General features: G+C 42.9%; 1 protein-coding gene across 2 annotated transcripts in view; it reads right to left on the bottom strand.

Annotated features, from left to right (window-relative positions):
- The window catches only part of Dhx29 (DExH-box helicase 29), a 50752-nt gene that overhangs the window by 26158 nt on the left and 1584 nt on the right, over nt 1-23010 (bottom strand). For both annotated transcript variants that reach the window (NM_001427514.1, XM_006231950.5), the window contains exons 2-12: nt 19191-19264; nt 17822-17935; nt 16329-16458; nt 15763-15908; nt 14708-14836; nt 11269-11395; nt 9953-10111; nt 7346-7511; nt 6782-6905; nt 4740-5354; nt 3782-3925 (exon numbers count right to left, since the gene is read on the bottom strand). In NM_001427514.1, the coding sequence (NP_001414443.1) occupies nt 3782-3925; nt 4740-5354; nt 6782-6905; nt 7346-7511; nt 9953-10111; nt 11269-11395; nt 14708-14836; nt 15763-15908; nt 16329-16458; nt 17822-17935; nt 19191-19264 (1928 nt within the window). The remainder of the gene's footprint in view (nt 1-3781; nt 3926-4739; nt 5355-6781; nt 6906-7345; nt 7512-9952; nt 10112-11268; nt 11396-14707; nt 14837-15762; nt 15909-16328; nt 16459-17821; nt 17936-19190; nt 19265-23010) is intronic.

Here is a 23010-nt window from a genome sequence, read left to right as displayed (position 1 = left end):
TTATACTATGACTTTGGGCAAGTATAGAAATGTCTCTGGGTCTATTTATTCCTCCATGTGACATAGAGTTATGTGACAATCAAATGGCACAGTGCAAAGCTCAGAGAACACAGCCTAACGAGCGAGCAGTTAAGGACCTTGCTTGTAGCATATGCTGAGTTTTAAAAAAGCAATTCAGACAGAAAGTACTGTCTATACTGTAAGAGAACTTGCTGAAAGCTGATGTATGAGTCTGAGTGGTGGCACAGACGGAGAAAAATAGGATAAGAAAGGGAAGAAAAAGTAGTTAGGTCAAGGGACAGACCTGAGTATCAAATCACGGCGATGAGTGCATAAAGCCATGGGTTCAATTCCTGGTACCCAGAATAAACAAACAAGGGCAGGGAGAAATGGCTCGGTGGTTAGCAGTACTGGCTGCTCTTGCGCTCCAGCACCAAAACGTAACTCTAGTTGTAGGGAATCTGATGCCCTCCTTTGGCCTCTGCAGGCCCCAGGCATGTATATGGTGCACAGACATGTATGAATCCAAAACAGCCACACACACCCACCCCTCTCCTCACGAAAGATTAAAAAACTCAGAGTGTCAAGAGGGTTCATAATATAGTTCAGGAACTAAAATAAAAATAATGACGTGGGCCCTGGGGTGGGAATACACAAGAGATAAAGCTAGAGAGGTACCCAGGACAGTCATGTAAACCATGCAACCTTAATAAGGAGTTGAGGCTTCAGCCTAATGAATCTAAATCATAAAGCAGAATCATGTGGTCTAAGTCTTATCTATGTAACTCGGAAAACAGGAGCCACAACAAGCAAACTGGAGAGGGCTGTTCAAGAAGGCGCACGCCTGGAACCTGAGGTGAGCTCAAGGCCACTCTGAGATGTGTAGACTCTATGTCACAGAAAAAAAAAAAAAAAAAAAAAAGCAACTCTGAACTCTGGGTACAATGCAGAGAATGAAAGCAGGAAGTTAAATCATGAGACGCAGCTGTGGTAACTCGAGATACTGGTGACCCTTATAAGGAGTAACATCAATGAATGTGGAGAAAAGTGGGTGGATTTGAAGGAAAACAAACGTAACTATGAGGCTGATTAAGGGGGACACGGCCTTAGGTTGGGTGATTTTTATTTTGGTGGCCTGAGAGTAATGGTGGGGCTCCCTCAAGGAGTGGTGTATGTTACAAGGATCATCAGGGAAGGACAGTGACCCTGAAGTTCCCACAACTCAAAGCCTCTAGAAGGCAGCTGGAGACCTATGTCTGAAGGTCATGGAGACCCTGTGGATCCCCGAGACTTAGACAATGCCATCAGAAAGATGAAGATGAACTGCAGTCAGGACTGTAAACAAGATCATACACTAGAGCTCATAAAAACACATGGCATAAGTACACCTCCTACTGTGGTCAGAAACGGAGCGTGAACATAGCCAGAAAGGAAGGGACTTGGACCACACCAACTATAAACTCCAGGAAAGCACACAGTCTGTAGTAACAGCCAGAAGAGGCTCTGCCCTCAGAGCCCTGTGTCAGATAACAAACTGTCCCACATCTCTCCATTCCTTAAGTGCTGATCAATTCCACTGGGACTCTTATTTATTTATTTTTTTTAAAGATTTTTACTTTTTAAAGATTTTTATTTTATGTGTATGAGGGTTTTTGTCTGAATGTGTGCCTGGTGCCTGAGGAGGCCAGAAGCGTTGTGTCAGATCCCTTGGAAGAGGAGTTACCGATGTGATCTGCCATGTGGGTGCTAAGAACTGAATATGGCTCCCCTGGAAGGGCTTCAGTGCTCTTAACCTCTAAGGCCCAGATTTTTGTTTTGAATTCTGTGTCTTTGTTGGGGAATGTGCAAGGAGTGCAGTTGGCCATAGAGGCCATATGGGTGCTGGGAATGGAACCTAAGTCTTCTGTAAGAGCAGTGATAGCTCTTACCTGCCGAGCCTCCGCTCCAGCCCCTCCCTGGGACTTGTTTACTCTGTTGCTCAAGAGGCTGATGGTGTCAGACCGAAGCTTGACAAAGTTAATTGCCTTAGTCAGTATCAGACCATCAAAGAACACAGCTTCTGCAAGCTGGTCTGGATTTTTAAATTAGCATTCACTCTGTTCTGTCTTTAAAAGAATTTTCTGCTAACTATCTAGGTTCCAAGAGAACTCACTCTCTGATCTAATACAATTTTTCATTGATGGATACACTAGCACGTTGGCTCATCTTAACCCTTGATGATACTTAGAGAAATTTAGGTTTCGGCCTGAAAGGCAATAATACAGACATCTGTATCCCATGGAGAACTGTATCTCTATCTTGTGCATCCTGGATAACTCTTCCATGGGTAAGCCAATAGCCACCCAGCTTCTTTCTAACACCTTAGTGCAATACGCTACCTGCCCCGCAAGGAAAAAAACTCCTCAAAGAAAAATTAATCCATTTCACTTACTTACTAGCAGAATATTGATTAGATTTAAAATTGTCTTCACCTAAATTTGTCTAACAAGAAAATCGGTAAATAAGCAGAAGACATGGACTCTACAGTACTGTAAAGCCCTTTGAAGATCACGTGCTTCGATGAAGCAACACGAGAGATCCACCAACTAACAGACATGCCAAATCACACCAAAATATGAATTAAGCCACCAAACCGTCTGCCATTTCCTGGACTGTGAGATTGTAATTTTCATTTTTCTAATACTTCCGATCTCAAAATAGGAAAGTAATCTATAAAGCAATCTATATATAATCTTTTAATAACAAATCAATGAATGAGCCAGTGTGGTATCTTAGCACTTGGAAGGCTGAGACAGAAGACTGATATAAGGGGGCAGCCTAGGCTACACAGCAAGACCCTGTCTCAGCCAGGCAGTGGTGTGCACACCTTTAATCCTAGCACTTAGGAGGCAGAGGCAGGCGATCTCTGAGTTGGAGGCCAGCCTGGTCTTCAGAGGGAGTTCCAAGATAGCCAGGGCTACACAGAGAAACCCTGTCTTGAAAAAAAACAAGACCATCTCAAAAAACCCACAGTATGACTAAGCTTGTACCACATCATGTCACATCAAACTCCTCTTTCTGCACAGTGAATAATCTCCCACTATTCCATGCCAGCCTGAACCTGAGGCCATCCTTCTGTCTCAGCTAATCAAGCACTGAAGTTTACAGGTGTCAGCTATCCTGCCTTGAGAGAAAGATTAATTAATATTTTCTGAAAAGAGGATTGCTATCTCTTCTTGAAAAAAAAAAAAAACACTAGCAAATTAGCTTACTAGAATAGGCTGATAAACATCTCAAATTGTTATAATGTAAAACTCGGGGCATAATTCAAGTGTGTACTGGAATTTGATTTGCATCAAAAAATATTTAGAGAAAAAAATGCATGCTGATTTCTTGTGTTCTGTGAAAGAGTTCGGGAGCCGATCCTGAAACATCTCCGTGTGGTGGCTAAGGAGCAGACACTGGTGGAGAGGAAGGCAGTGTCAGAGTGCCTGGGCCTGAGCCCTTCGGTACACAACTGGACCTCCATGTACTCAATCTCTTCAACTGTAAGATAATGCTGGAAGGACTAGAAGAACATGCGCTTGTGTCTGTGTGGTCCTTTGAACAGCATTGAGCATACAGCAGGAGGATACAGCGCTTACTCAGCAAATTCATTAACACAAGGCATTTGCTAGATGCAACTAAATCATTAGATGGGCAATATGTGACATGTACAAGCATAGTATTGGCTAGTGTCACCGGCATACAACATACAAACATGTTTAGAATGTATCTGGACACAATTCTAACACTTACTTACCTCATCCACAATGACATGAGACACATCAGCCAGAAGGCCATCTTCCTGAAGTTTCCTTAGCAAAACTCCGGTTGTACAGTACAGCAGCCGGGTAGATTCACTAGCTCGAGATTCCATCCGGATCTGATAGCCACACAAAGAATTCTGTGGGGAGAACGAGGAGCCGTGAGCTCTCTCAGGTGAGCTGGCAAACGAGTGGCAAAGACGCAGCACAGGCGCCCTTGGCCATGTCCCTGCGTAGTCCAGGCAGATCTGCTTATGCGCTTTACTATCGGGGGTCCACTTCAAGCGGGGTGTGGTGGCTCACACCTGTAGCTGTAGCACTCAGGAGGCTGAGGCAGGAGAACTGCTGTGAGTTTAAGGCCAGCTTGGGTTACACTGTGGGTTCTAAGCTAGCTTGGGCTACAGTATGAAATCTTACCTTAAAAAGCCAAAAATGTATACATCTATGGTTTTCAACTGTGTGAAGCTGTAAGATTTGTTTGATAATTATAAATTTTGTATCTTATTTAGTGTGCCCAAGTGTAGGCTTGTGCAAACTATGGTGCACATGTGGAGACAGGAGGATGACTATTAGTTCTCTTCTGCCATCCTATAGAATCTGGGGTCAACTAAAGTCATCAGGCCCGCACACAAGCTGCCCCTACCTTCTCAGCCATCTCTACAACCGTCATTTACTCTTCCTTTTTGAACGGTCTAATATTTTTATCTAACTTGCTCTCTTTTTCTGTTCACTACAAAGAATGGAACCCCTTAGGGATACATTCCACACAAGAGACTCAGAGACAGTACTCCATGATATATACCAAAGCCAAATCAGAATTATCCCTATTCTTTGAATGGCACGCAGTAACATATTTGAATATTCCGTTATCAGAACTAGTGCACTGTCCAGTTCCCAAGAGCCAAGCAGTGTCCAGGCCCTCCTCTCAGAGGCGGAGGGAGAGAACAGCCTTACCCTTCCTCCAGGTCCGCCTTCACAGCCCAGCTCCTCGCACACCCTGGTGGCTAAGCTCACTGCTGAGATTCTCCGGGGCTGGGTGCAGACTATGTTACACTTCCTGGCTCCGCAGTCATTTAGAAGCAGATCTTCCAACAGGAAATGAGGTACCTGGGTGCTCTTGCCACTCCCTGTTTCCCCTGCCACGACCACAACCCGGTGCCGCTTGAGGGTTTCCACGATCGAGGCCCGGTGTTTGAACACAGGCAGCTGCTGCCGTTCCTTCAGGAGTCTCTGATACTTGGGTGTGCTCTGCAGCCTCCTGAAGAGGTTCCTAACGGGCTCCAGGTCTTCTGCACCTGTGGGCTCCAAGGACAGTGCAGACAGATCCTCATCCGAAACCAAGTTTTCCCAAGACTCCTCTGGATCCTCCGCGGTCTCCGTCTTATTTTCAGGATGCTGTCGCTGCTGCTGCAGTTGCTGCTGCTGCTTCAACTTACTCAGTAGCTTGGCAATAAAGAGGTCCCGAGGTTTATTGGTTTCCATTTTATTCAGTTCCTCCTTTTTCTTTTCTTCATCGCTCCACTCCACCCAAACATCCCGGTACGTGGGAGGGAGTAACTGATGCACGGACTGAAGAGGAAAGAGCAGCGGTTAGATTGTGCTGACTATGTCTCAGAACTCACTCAGTACCTGAGAACGTAGGGTTCTCTTACACTGTAGCTTTATCCTTCAACTTTAAAGCCACTAATGGAAGAGACACATGCATAGGCTGTCAGTTCATAAATGGCCCACCATAGTCGGGTTTGACTTAATGGCTATGTGACTGGGTAGGAGTAAGGTAACATCTCTGGTTTCTGTCTCTGCTTATTTTTGGAGCATGGTAAAGTATGGAGTGAATGTTTGGTAAGTGTTTCTGCAGGGGTAGTACATACTATGTAGATGAACGGCAGAGCATTTGGACACAAAGCTCCCTGTGAGACCTGGCAGTGCTTCAGTGCTATGAGGCAAAGTATTCTAAAAGGACGACACCAAACAGACCCTTCCGCTCTTCTACTTCCCGGCTATGAAGAACAATTCTCTCTGTGGCAGCCAACAGTCGCTTTTACCAAGCACATACAGCTTATAACACTTTACTTGGCAAAGTTAAGGAAAGAAGACATGAACTGTGGCAGAAGTTGGAAAAGAACAACTGTTTGGACTCCTACTTAGTGTGTAATTTCCTGTGGTGGTTGAATGACAATAGCCCCACAGGATCGTGTTGGGAGTGGGCTATGAAGTTTTCAAAAGTCCACGCCAGGTCCAGCTTCTCTCTCTCTCTCTCTCTCTCTCTCTCTCTCTCTCTCTCTCTCTCTCTCTCCCCTGCTGATGGCAGAGCTCTCAGTCACTGCTCCACACCCTGTCTGATGCTTCTTGCTGTTATGATCATGTACTGACTCTGAAACTGAGAGAGCCCTTCACTGAATGCCTTGTTTTCTTTTTAAATAGAAGTTGCTGTTGCTGTGGCGAAGATGCCTCTTTACAGCAACACTTCCCATGAAGACAGAGAGACACGTTTACTATAAAAAGGAAATGCTGGCAATCTAAAACTTTAAAAGAGCATGGTGCTCTCTCAGAGAGTGTCTTCCTTCAGTAGAACTTCTTTCTTTAAACTCTAAGCAAATAGTTAATATAACCTAAAATTAAAAACTGGAACCACTTGTCTATATTTTTAAGTTGAAAATTGAATTTATGGGACAAGTTCGCTGTAGGATGAGCAGCTGTTATCCAAAACTACAAGTTTTGGATTTTGGACTTAGGGACCTTGGCACATACACACTGGACTACACTGGGGCAGACTTTCTCTAAACACAAACTCTGTCTGCCTTACATATGCCTTCCATAGAAAGCCTGAAAGTAATCTTACACAATACTTTTAATAATTCATTCACAAAAGCAAATTTCTGGTGCAGAATTTTCTACATGGCGTCCTGTCTGTGCTGAAGAGCAGGTTTTAGAGCCTTGCAGACTGCAGAGTTTTACAGCAGGGATGCTCCACTTGCATCGAGGCCTAGGCTCACCTGCCCTTTCACTAGACGATAAAGGGCTAATGTCGCTCCCAGGTGCTGAGCTTGCATGCCGTCCTCCGTTAAGATTGTAGGACAGACAACCAGTACATCATCTTCAGACTTGACGACTCTTACCCTAGAAAGAAGCATGAAAATAACAATAAAACCTTCTTTTAAAAAAATTGACAAAGTCAGATAAAAACAAAGCCAGCAACTCATTAACATCAAACTTAAACTTAAAACAATTATTAAGTATTCTGGGGAGGCAACACATTAGACAATGATTTATAAGCAACGGGAACTGGAAATGAGGAATTAAGAGTTTCTTAAATGCCTACGTGATCCGTGTTTTGCTTCTGAGATAAGGTCTCCCTCTACAGGCCAGGCTAGCTTTGAACTCACTCTGTGGTCCAGGCTGGCCTGGAACTTGTGCCTCAGCCTCCTTTCCTATGTGCTGGGACTATGAGCGTGAACCACCAAGCCTGACATTTCTAAATGTTTACACAATTTACGAGGAACAAAAGGATTTTCACTTCAGTTTTCTAAAAGTTCATTCAGTTAACCAGAAAAACATACCTACATTTCCAGTATCTACCTACTGGAACTTTCTCAAAGGAAGGATTTGGACTCTTGGGAAGATTCTTCCTGACCCAATCGATAAGGAATTGTTTGGGAGATTTTCCAGTCCAGCTTCGAGCAGTGTAGTCAAAGTTTCTTACATCATGAGGTTCTTTCTTTTTACCTTAAATGGAAGGCAAAGACTTGTTCTTTAAAAATGGTAACAGCAATATAAATTCTCTGTGGAGCGATCAGTGTGCTGTCCCTTTTAGGAACAGCATTTCTAAGAGAACAGGTGAAGGAGGGCCAGACAAAGGTTTGCTCTTCTGTAGGTGGGGCAATCCTCTTCACGGACTGAACCACAGAGCATCCCGCAGCATTTACTGCTGTTGCTGTCAGTTGTGAGACAGGGTCTCATGTGGCCCCGGAAGACCCGAAACTTGCTTTGTAGCCAAGGATGATCTTGAACTCCTGATCCTCCTTGTCTTCTTCCCAAGTTGGGATCTGAGGTGTATACCACCATACCTGGCTGACCTGGAGGACCTTATGCATGGTCATATTTACTGAGTGACAATATTTGGTAGGATGCCCTCCACGTAGTTACTAGAAAAAATATGTCAGATCCCATTTTTCTGCTTAACACACCCATCAATACCCCCTTCAATGGCTCCCTGGTATATCTAAAATTAAGTGCTCATTCTTGGTAAGGGCCCTAAAAGGCTCTGTGGTCCACAAGTACCTATCATACGCTGCTCCCCCTCATGCTGTGACTACACTGGTCCACGGGCAACTCTTTAAATATTTGAAGTGTGCTTGGCCCAGTAGCTATCAGCCCTCTGTGATTAGAAGTCAATTGCGATTTCAAATTCTCAGTTATAGTAGTCACCTCTTAAGTGCTCAATATTCATGTCAAATAACAGGTACAGTTATGTCTCGATTTCAGAAAATCTGTTGAACAGTGATGCCATAAACTCGCTTTTACCAGAGAAAGACTTTTAACTTATTATCTCTCTTCTTTGGAGTTTCTTTTTTCCAATTAGCCACTAGACTCACTCCTGTCAGCCTATCTGGTTATCCTCAGAACTAGTATTACAAGTAAAGTAGCCCCAGCTCAAATTAGGTCTCTCTACTCGATTATTATTAAAATTATTATTAAAATTATATCTGTATATATATATATATATATATATATATATATATATATATATATATATATGTCTGTGTGTATGTGTGTGTGTGTTTGTGTGTATGGGCACATAAGAGGGTGTCAGATCCCCTGGGGCCAGAGTTACAGGTCCTTCAAGCCCCCCAAAGGGGGCGCTGGGAACTGAACTCAGGTCCTCTACAAGAACAGTGTGTTCTTGGGGTGTAACTGCTGAGCCACATCTCCGGCCATGCTCTATTATGAGAAGCCAGTTTCCTCTGAACGCACAAATCATGACTTAAAAATATCTGTGCTCACTTAAACTACACAAATAAAAGAGATTGGGCTATTTGTTTACAGGTGTGGCCTGTCATAAAATCTGATAAACATACAAAGAAGTCAACTAGTAAGTGCAGGAATAAACAGAAATGTACGCTCACTCACATCTCGGGGTCATGGAGAACTTAGGGTGTCAGGAAATAGTATTGTTTGAGTTGTGCCCTGGCCCTAGGGGTAGCAAGCTGGCAAAGGAATGGAACTGTCAAATGACAGATGTAAGGACTCAAGTAGCTAGAACACTGGAAAACAAAGGGGAAAGATACAAGGGACTCTGAATGCAAAAGCTCTCAAATGCAGTAAAGGGCTTGTAGCTGATGTCGCTGAGGGTGCTTCACTGGAGAAGCTGGGGACACGGCTCCCACACAACACTTGCCTCAGTGTGCCGGGCCCTGGGTTTGATCTCCAAGATTGAAAACCACAGAAGTAACAAATAAAAAAGATTTAAACAGAGAACTTGCATTTACATTAACTCTTGTTCATATTTCCCAGAAAGACAATGTCCTAGTTTGCTCTCTGTTTTCAAAAAGCACTCTGATTAAAGACAATGTTGGGAAGAAAGGGTCATTTGGCTTACAGTTCCCAGGTCATAGGCCATCACTGAGAGAAGTCAGGCCAGGAATCTTCTCACATCCAAGGAAACATGGAAGAAACCCTGGAGGAGGACAATGGTGGCTCACCTCTGCCTCATGCTTAGCTAGCTTTCTTACATAGCCACGGACCACCTGTGAGAGAATGGTGCCCTCACAGTGGGCCGGGCCCTCCTAAGTCAGTTGTCAGTGAAGAGAACCTCTCACAGACATGCCCAAAGGCCAGTCTGAGCTCACCGTGGTTAAGGGCGTGTACTGCCCTGCAGAGGGCCTGAGTTTGGTTCCCAGAACCCATGTGGAGCAGCTCACAGCTGCCCTAACTCCAGCTCTAGAGCATCCACACCCTTTGGCCTCCTCAACGCTCCTGTGCACACACCCGCAAGCAGACCCACACACGAGCCAAGGCTTGCCTAACATCTCTGCAGAGACAAACCGCTCCAAACGTATCATCATACTGTCACCTAAGGGAAACCCCACCAAAGCACAGCTCTACTGTCAGATGAAGACGCTCGCCAAAATGCAAAGCAATGAACAGCCCTCTTCCCCTAATTTTACCTTTCTCTTCTTCAGTAGCAGCTGCAGGCTTTTCAAATAAGTTAAAGTTTAAAGCACTTTCACCGTCTGTGGCTAGAGGGGCCTTTTTCCTCTCATTCTGTTGATGTGAAATCTTTATGGCTGGGTTGAATATTGGATGGTCTTCCAGAGTTTCCATTTCTACCAAGAGAAAAATGTTTACTTTTATATATTTGCTTTTCATGGTTTGTACTTTGCAACTATAGTTTAAAAGCAAGCCTTCTTTTCCTTTTATAACCTGGTACTTAATAATTCTTCCTTGGAATCTATGCTAGACACCAAGTGCAATTTATTAACTTTCATAATGCATACTAAAAAGAATTAGTAATTATAGACTAAAAAGTAAACACTTTCATTAGAAAAACGTACACATAAGATTGCATTTACATTTCTTTATTGAAAGGAAATTGCATTTTCATTATAATTCTAGGATCAGCAAACTATGACCTACACTGCCTTTTCTGTATCCTTCGTGAGCTAGCACAGATTAGTTTACAATTATTTATATAAAAAAAAAAAGTGCTAGGGAGATAGATAGCCAGTGGCTGAAAAGATCTGACCTCAAACCCCCAGTGCCCACCTGCCTATGGCTGCCAACAGGGTACATCTGTAACCCTAGAGCTTGGGAGAGGTGTGTGGAGTGGTGGGTCCCAGAGGCTTGTTGCCAGTCAGTCTAGATAAAAACCAAGGCCAGCTCCTGATGTTTGAGATCATGTCTCAAAGAATAATTTCGAGCTAGGCACTGTGGGGCACATCTTTAATCCCAGCACTTGGGAGACACAGACAGGTGGGTCTTTGTGAGTTTGAGGCTGCCTGGTCTACACGGTTTCAGGATAGCCACAGGTATATAGAGAAAACTCCGTCTCAAAACGAAACAAAACAAAACAAAACAAAACAAAACAAAACAACAAAACCTCACCACTACCACCACCAAAAAAAACACCAAAAATCCAAACACAAAGGAAGACATTGGCACTTGGCTCCTGAATGTGCACACATGGGCAATGAAATGTCACACACAGGAACAGACCAGACACATATGCACTGTATTTGGTGACCTGGAAAGTACACGACTATATAGGCTAGTGTTTGATTATTGCATACTCCCTCACTTTTTAAGCTGATATGGCTCCTTTATGTTGGAGCCCTGGGGAGGCTGTAGCAGAGACTGTAAAGTCCACAACAGCATCTGTCATCTGGCTTGCTATATTAAAACGTTAATCAGTCTTCAGTCTAAACTGTTAGGAAAGTACAGACACAGACACGATTCTACAAGTAAACAGTGAAAGGGTTCTTACCTCTTTGAAACTTTCTTATTTTCTCTTGAGCCTCTTTCTGGCCTTGCTTGTTTTTTTCTACTTTGAAGGCAGCTGCTTGCTCCTTTGCGTCCAGAAGTCTGGCTGCAAGGTTCAAGTACCTTTGGTTCTTTTCCAAGTAAAATGATGAAAATAAAGTTAAAAAAAATCTAAGAACAGTTTATGTGTGTGACCACTACATTGTGTCAAAAATCTATGATCCTGAGACTTAGCAAATCTACTTCTAGAACTTTCCAGAGAGAAATAAAACAAATGCAAGACACATAAAAGGGTGGAGGGAAACTCAGAAAACACAGGCTCTAACTCTCCTGAGCAAATGCCACAGAGCAAAGAGTTCAACTCCGTTGTCTCCCAGGTTAATGAGGGGAGCAGGTTAGAAGCCAGCAGCATGTGGAGGAGAGGCACACCCAGGTGCTGCTGTGAAATATAATGGTTATCACCACAGCAGAACAACTCAGCTACCTATTCTGGGACTGGCTGTTCTGTGTGCTGACACACGGCAAGTCTAATGGCTAGGAGGCCAACTCTGCCTCAAACCTACACATTCACACCAATCCTTCCCACTTTCCTCTTTAGGGTGTGATACAACCATCCCTCCATTTTGTTTTTCTCTTCGGTGCTGTGTAACACATTCATGTCATTCTGACTGATCACAGCCCAGTTAATTTTATACGCTGCAGAAATGGAGCGCCCCACACAGTACGTGGTAACAGCCCAATTCAGTCTCCAGCATCCCCCGGAAAACAGTACTCTACATTCCATCTCTCTGACTCTGACTAGTCTAAGTACCTAATGTATGTATGTAGACAGGGTTTGATTTTTGTGACTGGCTTAGCTTACTAACATAAGGTCCTCAAGCCCCACCAGAGTTATCTTGTGAACCAGGAGTTTCCTTCCTTCTTTATACATACTCTTTACTTTCCGACTTATCCTTTGGTTGACACAAGATTGCATCCACATTTTACTATTGCTATGAATACAGCGTACAGATACATTTTCCCAGAACCGGACTTCAAGTCTTTGCAGTGTATACTCAGAAGGAGAATTGTTGGGTCGTATGGTGTGATGACTAATCCTGAATGCCAACTGAACGACGTCTGGAATCAACCAAACCCAAGCTGCTGGGTACTCCTGTGAAGAAATTTTTCTTCTTTTTTAAAAATTGTATTATTTTTATAAATGATTTAGTTTGCTTTTATGTGTACTGGGGTTTTGCCTGCGTATGTGTCTGAGTGAGGTGTCAGATCCTCTGAACTGGAGTTATAGACAGTTAGGAGCTGTCATGTGGTTGCTGGGAATTGAACCCAGGTCCCCTGGAAGAGCAGCAGGTGCTCTTAACTGCTGAGCCCCATGAGGGACTTTCTTAATCAGATCATCTGAAGAGGAAGACTGGCCTCCCCCTAAATCTGCCCATACGGTGGCAGCCCACATAAAAGGACAGGGAAGAAGGAAGCTGCTTTTTGCCTGCTCAGCCTTACTCTTGAAGGCAGATCTGTCCACCCTGTTGCTATGCCCAGGGTTCAAAGGAGCTCCTGGATTCTAACAGACTGAAAACCAACAGCTCCTCAGGAATCCTCCCAGACAGATTGGGGCTGCAGAGACATGCAGCCTAGGGAGTAAACGATTACCAGATTCTCAGCCTTTGTGTTGGGAGACTGCCATTATTGGACTTCCTGGACTACACACTGTAAGCTAGCTTGATAAATACCCCCCCCACACACACACACGAACACTCATTTTATCAGATCTGTTCCTTTAGAGAACCCTAATTAATACACACAGTAACTCTACTTCCAGTTCTTTAAAGAACTGTCATTTCCACCAGGGCTGCGCTTACATTCGCCTACCAGTCACCAGGTTCCTACCCCACGTTCTAGCCATTCTGTGTGCTCTGGAAGCAGCTATCTCAAAGAGCCAGAGGCATCTTCAGGGTGTGATTTGGAAATTAATGATATGGAATATCTTTTCGTGGTTTATCGGCCATTTGTGTAATTTCCTTGAAGAAATGTTCCTTAGCCTTCATGATAAAGAAACCACTGATTTCTGCTGATTCTTGATGTAAAACAGCTGTCCTCCTTTCCAGTCTTAGTCCATAGGAACGAGCACAGTATTTTTTCTTTTGCACAAATGGAGCCATCATATAAAATGTGCTAATTTGTGTAACTTCTACCACAATTTCCTTATCCGTTTGGCTAGCACAGGCAGGGTTAGTGTGAATAAAGTGGCTGTGAACAATCACATAGAAAGTTTTCACCCTTCTTGCATCAACATCAGTCTATGAAACTGTTAGGTCATTGGACCTGGAAAGAACACCGCAGCCCCTTGCTTCCCCATGGCTTCAATTTCCCTTCCCACCATCAGGCTCCTGCCCAGCTTGAGGCCCTGAGCTTCCTCCATGATGGACGGCAAACTGGAAGAAGCCTTTCCTGCCCGAGTTGGCTTTGGTCATATAACAGAAAGCAAACTAAGCGGAGATGTTAGCTAGAGGGGGTAGATGTTTACCCTCCCCCTGAGGAAGAACTAGAGTGACAGTAAATGTGCGTTTAAGTTTGTGACAGGAAGTCAGCAGACCCCAGTACACTCCACATCCTCCCTTAACCTTGGGACTCCCGAGCTTTCAATTTTGGCTAACCCATACTGGTATCTCATAACAATTTTCCATTTTCATGGCTAGTAACTTTGAATTATTTTAACATGTTTATAGGCCACTCGAATCATTTTTCTGAGGTATCTATCCACTTTAAAAAAGTTCTTCATATCACTACAGACACTTTTTTTGTCTGCTCCATTTTGTTCTTGTAACTTGACTTTTTCACTGTTGATGTTTGGAATCTTGAGGCCCACATGCTAAAGACTTAGTCATTAGCCTCTGGTGGTGAGCTGTAGGAGCTGGGGTGCTACATAAACGAGAGTGTGCCCTTAAAGGGGCTATCGAGACTCCAGTCTCTTTGCTTCTATCCACCATGAGTGAGCAGCTCTTCTACCCCTATTCTAATATCTGCCTGACTACAGGCCCTGAAGTTGACCTCTTTGCAATTCTGTCAGTGGTAGAGAGCTGACTAACACAGTCAGCCTCAGTTCTTATTTTGTCTTCAAAGACCTATTTTTCTTTCCTGACCACTGGCTCTTTCTGTATGGGAATATGCTTGCCTTTTTTCTGTTGCTCAAAGAATTTAACACTATTTTATTTACCCATAACAGTCATGTTAAAATATTTCATTAACTTTTTAAACACGGGAGAAATGTCACTAACACAAGTTACCATGTGTCAACTTCTACCATATGCTATTCTGTTACTTTACCTTCATTTCCAAGAGTTATTTCTTCAATTGACAGGTGAGAGAAACAAAGAAGAAATAAGGTTAAACCTTGCGCCTCCTAACACCTAGGATGCTGGAGCCCGATTCAGAGTTCTACTCACAGGGTCAAACTTGTCCTCGTCCTCCGAGCCTTTAGAACCCTCGCTCTTTTCCTCTTCATTCTGCTGCTCGGCGTATCTCAAAATCCACTCTTTCATATTCACCTCCATACTTTTTTCTTCCTTTTTTGGCTAAAAAGAGAAGACAAATACCTTAAAAACTGAGTTAGAAAAAACATACTAAAACTATTGAGCTCCTCTTTTGTAAGTTCGTCATAGTACAGAGCAGTAGACATGAACACGGCAGAAGTCACCAGGCGGTGGTGGCACAGGCCTTTAATCTAGCACTTGGGAGGTGGAGACCGTCTCTGAGTTCCAGGATAGCAGGACTAAACACAAAAACCCTGTCTTGAAAAACATACGAAAAAACAACAACAAAGGCCAAAGTCATGCTATCTGTTATGTAGCAAAGGACAAACTAAACATTCTAAAACAAGTGTACAGCCTGTTGGAGTTACTTGTAACTTTGTTGGAGGAAGTGTGTCACTAGAGGGGGGCTTTGAGGTTTCAGAAGCTCAAGCCAGGTCCCGTGTCACTGTCTCTTCCTGCTGCCTGCAGATCCGGATGTAGAACTCTCGGCTTCTTATTCAGCACCAGGCCTGCCTGGATGCTGCCATTTTCCTGCCACGATGATAATAGACTAAACCTCTGAACTATAAGCCAGCCCCAGTTAAACGCTTTCCTTTGTAAGGCCTGGCGTGGTCAGGGTCTCTTCACAGCAGTGAAAACCCTATGATCTGCTCTCTCTCTTGGTTGAGACAGGGTCTCGGTAGGCAAGCCAGCCTTACCATAGGGATCCTCCTGCCTCGGCCTTACGAATGATGGAGTTATAGCTTTGTGTCACCAATCCCAGCCTAGTGTGTATGTGTGTGAGTGCAAGTCACGTGTGAGTTGGGGCCTGTGGATACTAGAAGAGGCTATCAGATTCTCCGGTGCTGGAATTACAGGTAGTTGTGAACCGTCTGCTGTAGCTGGATTCAAGTCCTCTAAAAACCCAGCAAATCTTCTTAATCACTGAGACATCTCTCCAACTCCTAAAATATTCAGTTTTTAATTACCTTAATTTTAGGGTCTTCCTCCTGTCTTTTGGTTTTCGTCTGCAGAGGAGGTGAAAGAGTAGCCTGTATTTGTACAGACTGGAATTTTGGCCTACTTTTAGGTTGTTGCTCTTCAAATTCTTGACTGAATCCTTCAGGAAGTGCATCTTAAAATAAAATGTGTTGAAAACAAATATGCATGTGTTAAACCAACCACACAAACACTTAAGCACATACACAAGCCCAGTCATCCTTTCTCTTCTAAGAGAAGTCCGAGGAGAAATCAGATTATACACATTGAATGGAAGCATGCGCCCTCATCAGATGACAGCGAGCCCCCTTCAGGCTGCTATCTATTCTAACTCACTAAGCTCTATATTTTCTTTAAAACAGATATTACCCTGCTCCACTTGGCTTTGCAGCTGTATCTACCAAAGCTTTCTGTGCTTCAGGTCCTTACCCAGGGTTACAACCACAACCTTCTGCTGAGTTATTATTTACGTGAGGGCAGCCATAATTCTCAACCAAAAATCCAGAAGACACAGCCTGTTTTAGAGAGGGAAATAATTAATGACAATCCTGTTTACCGTCTGAAAGATTTAAGCAGAGCCAATCCAAGGCAGAATGAAGGTCACCTCCATGCAAGAGTGTATTGGTCATCGCATCTTCAATATCCTTAGTCTTAAAGGAAAATGCTTGCAGAGCCATGTATAAATCCTGCCAAAGAGAAACATAAGTTACATTTGCTAATATGACCCTTTTGCAAATTCCTAACCTCATTTTCTCATTCATTTTAAATCAGAAATGGGTACAGTATAATTTCAAAAACATTTTTTGTGGCGTGCTGAGCATTATTAGCTCATTGGGAGAGTAATTTTTAAACCTGCTAAAAACTCTGGGCTCAATCTCTAACATCCCCAAAATGAGAGAGAAAGAGAAAGAGAAGAAGGCTGGCAAAGTAGGGAAAACCCATCTTGTAGTTAAAATTTAAATATGCTCATTATATAACGAATTTGGGAAGCACAGATTTTTTTTCCCTAGTTTTTTGAGACAGGATCTTTTTATTATGTAGCTCTGGTTATCCTGGAATTTGTTAAGTAGGCAAGGTTGACAGTGATCCACTTGCCTCTGCCTCTCAAGTACTGGGATTAGAGGCGTTTACCACCAGGTCCAGCAGATTATTAGAAACTTCCTTAGTCTTTCCATAATCTCTCACAAAAATCTCAACATGTTTGTTTTATGTCTACTTAATATCAGCAGACATGAATTTTTCCTTAATAATATTAATAGTTATCAGGCATTGGTGGCATATACTTGCCTTTAATTCCAGCACTCAGGGGGCAGAGACAGGTGGATCTCTGCAAATTAGAGGCCAGTCTGGTCTATGGAATTCCAGGGGAGCCAAGGCTAAACAGAGGAACCCCCTCCCCCAAATATAGTGTGTATGTGTGTGTGTGTGTGTGTGTGTGTGTGTGTGTGTGAATACTTATAATAGTAAACGATATCTTTGGGTAGATATATCAAAATTTAAGTTCATATTTTCTATATACGAATGTTTAGAATTTTTCTCTTTAATGTTTTAGCAAACATCTCTGTATAAAGCATTTAAATGCACTTCTATAGCATACTATTTACTGGTTTCAAATTCGGATTCTGCTCATTCTGATATTTTCTAACTTTATACTTCATAACGTGATGTTGTAACCTACCGTTTTCCCAAGTCTCAAGTCAGTCATTTGAAAAGATCGATTGCATTCACCTTGTGGGATTATCTTGTCAGAGCATGGCCTGGTGCTTAACACACAGGCAGACGGTGCCGCAGCTTGGGAGTGTGACTCAGGTATGTGCATGATTAACTCCCTCCCTGTGCTTGCAGTTAGAAACCAGCTAGGGGACCCCGACAGAAGGCTGAAGAGTCCACTTCTATCCATATTTAGGGCTGCCTCTAAGTCGTCCCTAGCAAGTGCACAAGCCCCTAGATCCGATGCCCACAGAGGGACAATGACCGAGTAAAGCAGGGATTGCAGCATGGGGCACGGAGGGACCCCACCTCAGGCATGGAAGGCGCTGGGGGAAATACCTGTAACTTTTTAGCAGACAGTCTTCCAGAAATCACTCCCCTGTCATTGTTCTGCTTTTTATGCTCATTGATCACTCCGATAATTCTTTGCTCTAGCTTATTATTAATCACCACCTGTTGACATTGAGAAAGCTTATTAGGAACTAAATTATCAAAAACAAGTGCAAATCATACAGGTTTTTATATTCCCCCCCATACAGTGCCAAGTTTTTAGCTAAAAGGACACACAGAGATTAGCTTGCTTTTTCCGATTACTGTGCATTTGGCCACACTGCTGTAACACACGTAAGAAGAGATACGATATGAAAACCACATCACATAAAGCAAGGGAACAAACCCGTCTTATAAAAGCCTCTCAGGGCCCACTGAGGTCACTCTTGTGTAGCCAGGGCCAAGAGTACCACGCCTCGCCTTGTCCAGTTAGGATCCTTAGGTTCCGACCTAGAGACCTGCTGTAGGTAAAGAAGCCCAAACAAACAGCCTCCAGGACTGCACACTAACAAAGGACACGCCGAGGTAAAGTCACAATCATCTACCGAGTGACACAGGTCACACTCTTTTGGCTCCCACTTTGTTTCCTATTTTTTCAACTAGTCATTTATCTCCTACTGTTTAGCCAGTTTTAACTGGATAGCATACAAGTGTTTTACCAACAAAAATTAACTTTCCTTTGTTACTTAACTAGATGGTGTTGAGTGAGCCTACACATCCTGCAGGAATTCAGTCAGGTCCAGGAGGATATATAGACAAAAGCTGTCATCCAGCATGCAATGCTCTCAGAAAGCACATTCAATGCTAATAGCAGCACCAAGAAATTGACTTGTAAATCATGAAGGACATCACACAAACTTTTCTCAATTTCTTAGAAGTTCTCAGCATGTGTTTGACTTACATCTACTTAGTAGCTAGGGTATCTATAAAAAATTTAATATCCTATAATTTTCTTTTTACCCAAAACCATAACTTTAATTAAGATTTATTCATTCATCTGTGCGTGCGTGCGTGTGTATGTGAGAGTGTGTGTGTGCATGTGTGTGTATGTGTGTGTGTGTATGTGAGAGTGTGTGTGTGTGCATGTGTGTGTAAGTGTGTGAGTATGTTGAGTGTGTGTGTGTGCATGTGTGTGACTGTATGTTTGTGTGTATGTGTGTGTGAGGTATATGTCATGTACATGTGAGTACTGGCAGAGACCAGGAGGTGGCACTGGACCTGCTGACACTGGAGTCACAGGCAGTTGTGTTTGACGTAAGTGCTGGAAAGACGGGCTGGGTCCTCTGCAAGAGCAGCAAGTCTTAACTGCTGACAAGCCTCTGTTGTTTTACTTTCATGAGAATATTTCCTGAAACAAAGCAAAACCTTGTTTACTCACTTTCAAAATAGATTTGTCCAGATTTGCAGAGCCACCGGAATCATTTGCAGAATTAAAACTATAAATTTTTGGGCCTGTATATAATAGACAACAAATGGGAAATTTAATGATTAGCATTCACTGTACCAGATTAATCTGTCTCTACAGGTTCCTAAAGAGCAAATCTGACTTTAGTTTTTTCCCTTTAACTTTACCAAAGAACTTAAGATCCCAAAAATACTTACTCAAGTCCCCCAAAATATTTTGCCTCTTGATTAGCATTCTTTAAGGGGGACTAAAGTTTTTTTTTAAATATCTTTGATGTCAAATATCTTCATTATCACATTTCTTTTTTTTTTTTTTTTTTTTTTTTCAGAGCTGGGGACTGAACCCAGGGCCTTGCGCTTGCTAGGCAAGCGCTCTACCACTGAGCTAAATCCCCAACCCCATTATCACATTTCTTAATAGATGTTCTTATTCTTTTTGTTTGTTTGTTTGTTTTTTGAGACAGGGTTTCTCTGTCTAGTCCTCGCTGTCTCGGAACTCACTCTGTAGACCAGGCTGATCTCTAACTTAGAGATCCACCTGGCTTTGCCTCCCCAGTGCTAGGATTAAAGGTGTGCACCACCACCTCAAACTTCACTACCTCCTCCTCCTCCACCACCACCACCACCACCACCACCTCCACCACCTATGGCTGGAATGTTCTTATTCTGACACCTAACCAGCCTTATTGGGAACTTTCCAGAAGATGGTCAAATCTGATAAGAAAATGTTCTTCCCTTGAAAGGAGATGCTGAGTGGAGAGACAGGTGGGAGAGAGGAATCATCTTTTCACCTTGGCCTCGGTCCAGGATGCTGTACTAGCTTCTACAGACTGTCATAACAAATCACACACACTTGATGGCTGTATACTAGAGAAGTCTGTCTGTCTCTTCAGTTTCAAAGGCTAGAAGTCCAAAATTAAGGTATGTGCTCTCTCTCTGGGATTTAAGTCATAATCCATCCTAATTTTAAACCGAGAATTTCATACATGTATATAATGAGATGTGATCATATACACACTCCCATTTTGGCCCCCCCAACTCCCCTTCTTATCTCCCCGAACATGTTACCCTCCAAACTTCGTATTTTCTTGTTGTTTTAATAACACACTGTGGTAGTTTGCATGAGAAATGTCTCCCACGGGCTCACATATTTGAACACTTATTTCCCAGATGCTGTTTGGGGGAAATTATGGAACCTTTAGGATATGGACACTTGCTGGTGGAAGCACATAGCTGGGAGTGGGCTTTGAGGTCTTTTAGTCTTGCCCATCTTCTTGTGTTTTCTCTTTGCTTCCCATGGTCATGAAAATGTGAACAGTCAGCTTCCTGCTCCTACCCCCACACTTTCACTGCCTGCTGCCATGCTCTCCCACCATGGCACATGTGCCTGGGACAACGTGCTCAGCGCACACAGGAGGGCATAGGACAACTTGCAGGGGCTAGTGTTCTCCTTCTACCTTGTGGGATCTGATACTCAAACTCAGGTTTGGCAGCCAGTGCCTTTACCTGCTGAGCCATCCTGCCAGCCCCTGAGAAAGGTTCACTAAATGGTTCAGGATAACCTTTAACTCATATTTAGTTCAGGTTGGCCTTAAACTTGTCAGTCCCCTGCCTCTGAGCACCAGGAAATATATAGGCTTCCACCAACAGGTCCAGCTAATGACTCCTTTACTCTTAAAAATTATGGAAGAACCAGGATTTTTTTAATTATTATTTACATGGATTAAAACTATTGATTTATCATAGTACAAATTAAAGTCAATTTTATTCATTAGTCATTCAAAATAAGACTATATGTTCATATAAATAAAACTTTAGCAAAATAGGTTTTCCACAAATGAAATATATTTTACAATTTTGAAAATCTCTTTCTTCTTGGTGCTGTGGCTTGGATACACATGGGTTTATGTAACGAATCTTACACATCTGGAGCCTTAATCTGCTTGGGCAGCCACTATAAACTATTAAACACTATGTGTGAAGCCAGGCAATGGTGGTGGTGCATACCTTTAATCCCAGCTCTCGTGAGGCAGAGATTAGAGGTGGATCTCCGAATTCAAGGTCAGACTAGTCTACAGAGCATGCTCCAGAATCACTTCCATACTGTTTAATACTTTTTAGAGCCTGTTTCTTTTACATAGTGTTATTTTTCATATCCACCAATGGCGCTAATGTGTCCCCCTTATCACTCAGACAGTTGGGGCTGTTCTGAAATGTCTCATGGCACTCATCTTCCAGGGAGTAACAAAAGCAACTAATGAATTACCAGGATCATCTGTGAACAGAAGGCACAGAGTGCTAAGAGCGTGAGTGAAGAAAAGCAGCCTGCGTGGCCAGGACCTGTCAGCAAGTGCAGATGCTGGTGCTGGTTTACATCTAATCATTTATGGTGCAGAGCACTGAGTGTCTTCATTGTGTAACGCTGTGTAACCAGCCCTCACTTCCCAGGCTCCTGCCACACATTTGTCCTACATCTGCCACATCTGTTGGTGATGGTGGTAGTGTTTGTGCTTCTTGTTTCCTCTGCTTCAATATTGTCTCCAAGAATTCTAATAGCTTGCTTCATCCCAGTGTCAATGTTTTCTATGGAAAGCCATCTCTACTTCAAACCAAAACAGAAGTCTCATCCCATTCGATTTTTACCAAGTCCCTGTTTTCTGTCTCTCCTAAAATGTTTTGTTCCGTAAGTTGTGCGAATCTGGAAGATCTTCCCCCTTTTGATTTATTGATTTTAATAACTCTTTTGACTCGTAGTTGTTTATCCAAGGATTTTTTTTTGCATAAAAAACAGCATTAGACTAATTACTTAGAGATGTTAATACATATCCTACTATATACTATACATATACACACTATATATACTATGTATTTTACATTTTATAGTTTAGGTTATACACTATAGTTTCATAGGCTATATGAAATATATAACTCCTCACATAAGGGCAGACTTGACTATCAAAAGGACTGAAATAAACAGTCATGACACATGAACTATGGTGGTCAGGAAGAATTAAGAAAAAGAACTGATATCTTAAATGAGTGGTATAGAGTTGTAGTAGATGGTTTTAGGTACAGAGGACATTCCATTCAAGGGAAAAAAGACACAATGTGGCAGAAAGTCAAGTTCTTTTTGGAACCATGAAGACAGCAGATTTACAACAGCTGAAAAGTGACTGAGAAGACACCAGACTTCTTTGCTAGCTGAATGGTTTGGGTTTTAGAGTGATCAATAAGGATGCAATGGAAGAACATGAAAGTGATCAATCAAAGCTGGGATTCTGAAAGATCAATTTGTCATCACATTGGACTGACTGGAGGAGAGAGGAGCAAAGCTCTGGGGACCCACTAAGAGGCTTTGCTGGTGTTTCATGGGGACACCTAAACAAGGAAGTAAAAGACATGAAAAGCCATAGGGTATGTTAAGATTAAACAGGGCTTGGTCACAGATTGTAAGCAAACGAAAGCATCAAAATAATTTGAAAGGCTGGTGAGATGGCCCAGGTTATAAAGAAGCTCGCTGTGAAGCCCAATGACTGGGGTTTGATCCCCAGAACCCAGGTGGTAGAGAGAACTGACTCTAACGAGTCCTCTTACATATACATGTGTATACGTGTACTATACACAAAATAAATGTATGCTAAAAGTACTCTGATCTGGAATAAACAGGACACACACACACGCACAGGAGCACGAGCGAGCTGCGGTGTAAGAAAAGGCTGAAATGGCTGTCTTGAGCTTGGAAACAAAGCCAGTACAAGAACTGTCAATTCAGAAGTCATCTACAAGACTGCGAG

The sequence above is a fragment of the Rattus norvegicus genome, chromosome 2 (genome assembly GCF_036323735.1).
Source record: "Rattus norvegicus strain BN/NHsdMcwi chromosome 2, GRCr8, whole genome shotgun sequence".
NCBI lineage: Eukaryota > Metazoa > Chordata > Mammalia > Rodentia > Muridae > Rattus > Rattus norvegicus.
Note: the sequence above shows the minus strand (reverse complement) of the source record. Positions and strands in the feature narration are given on the sequence as shown.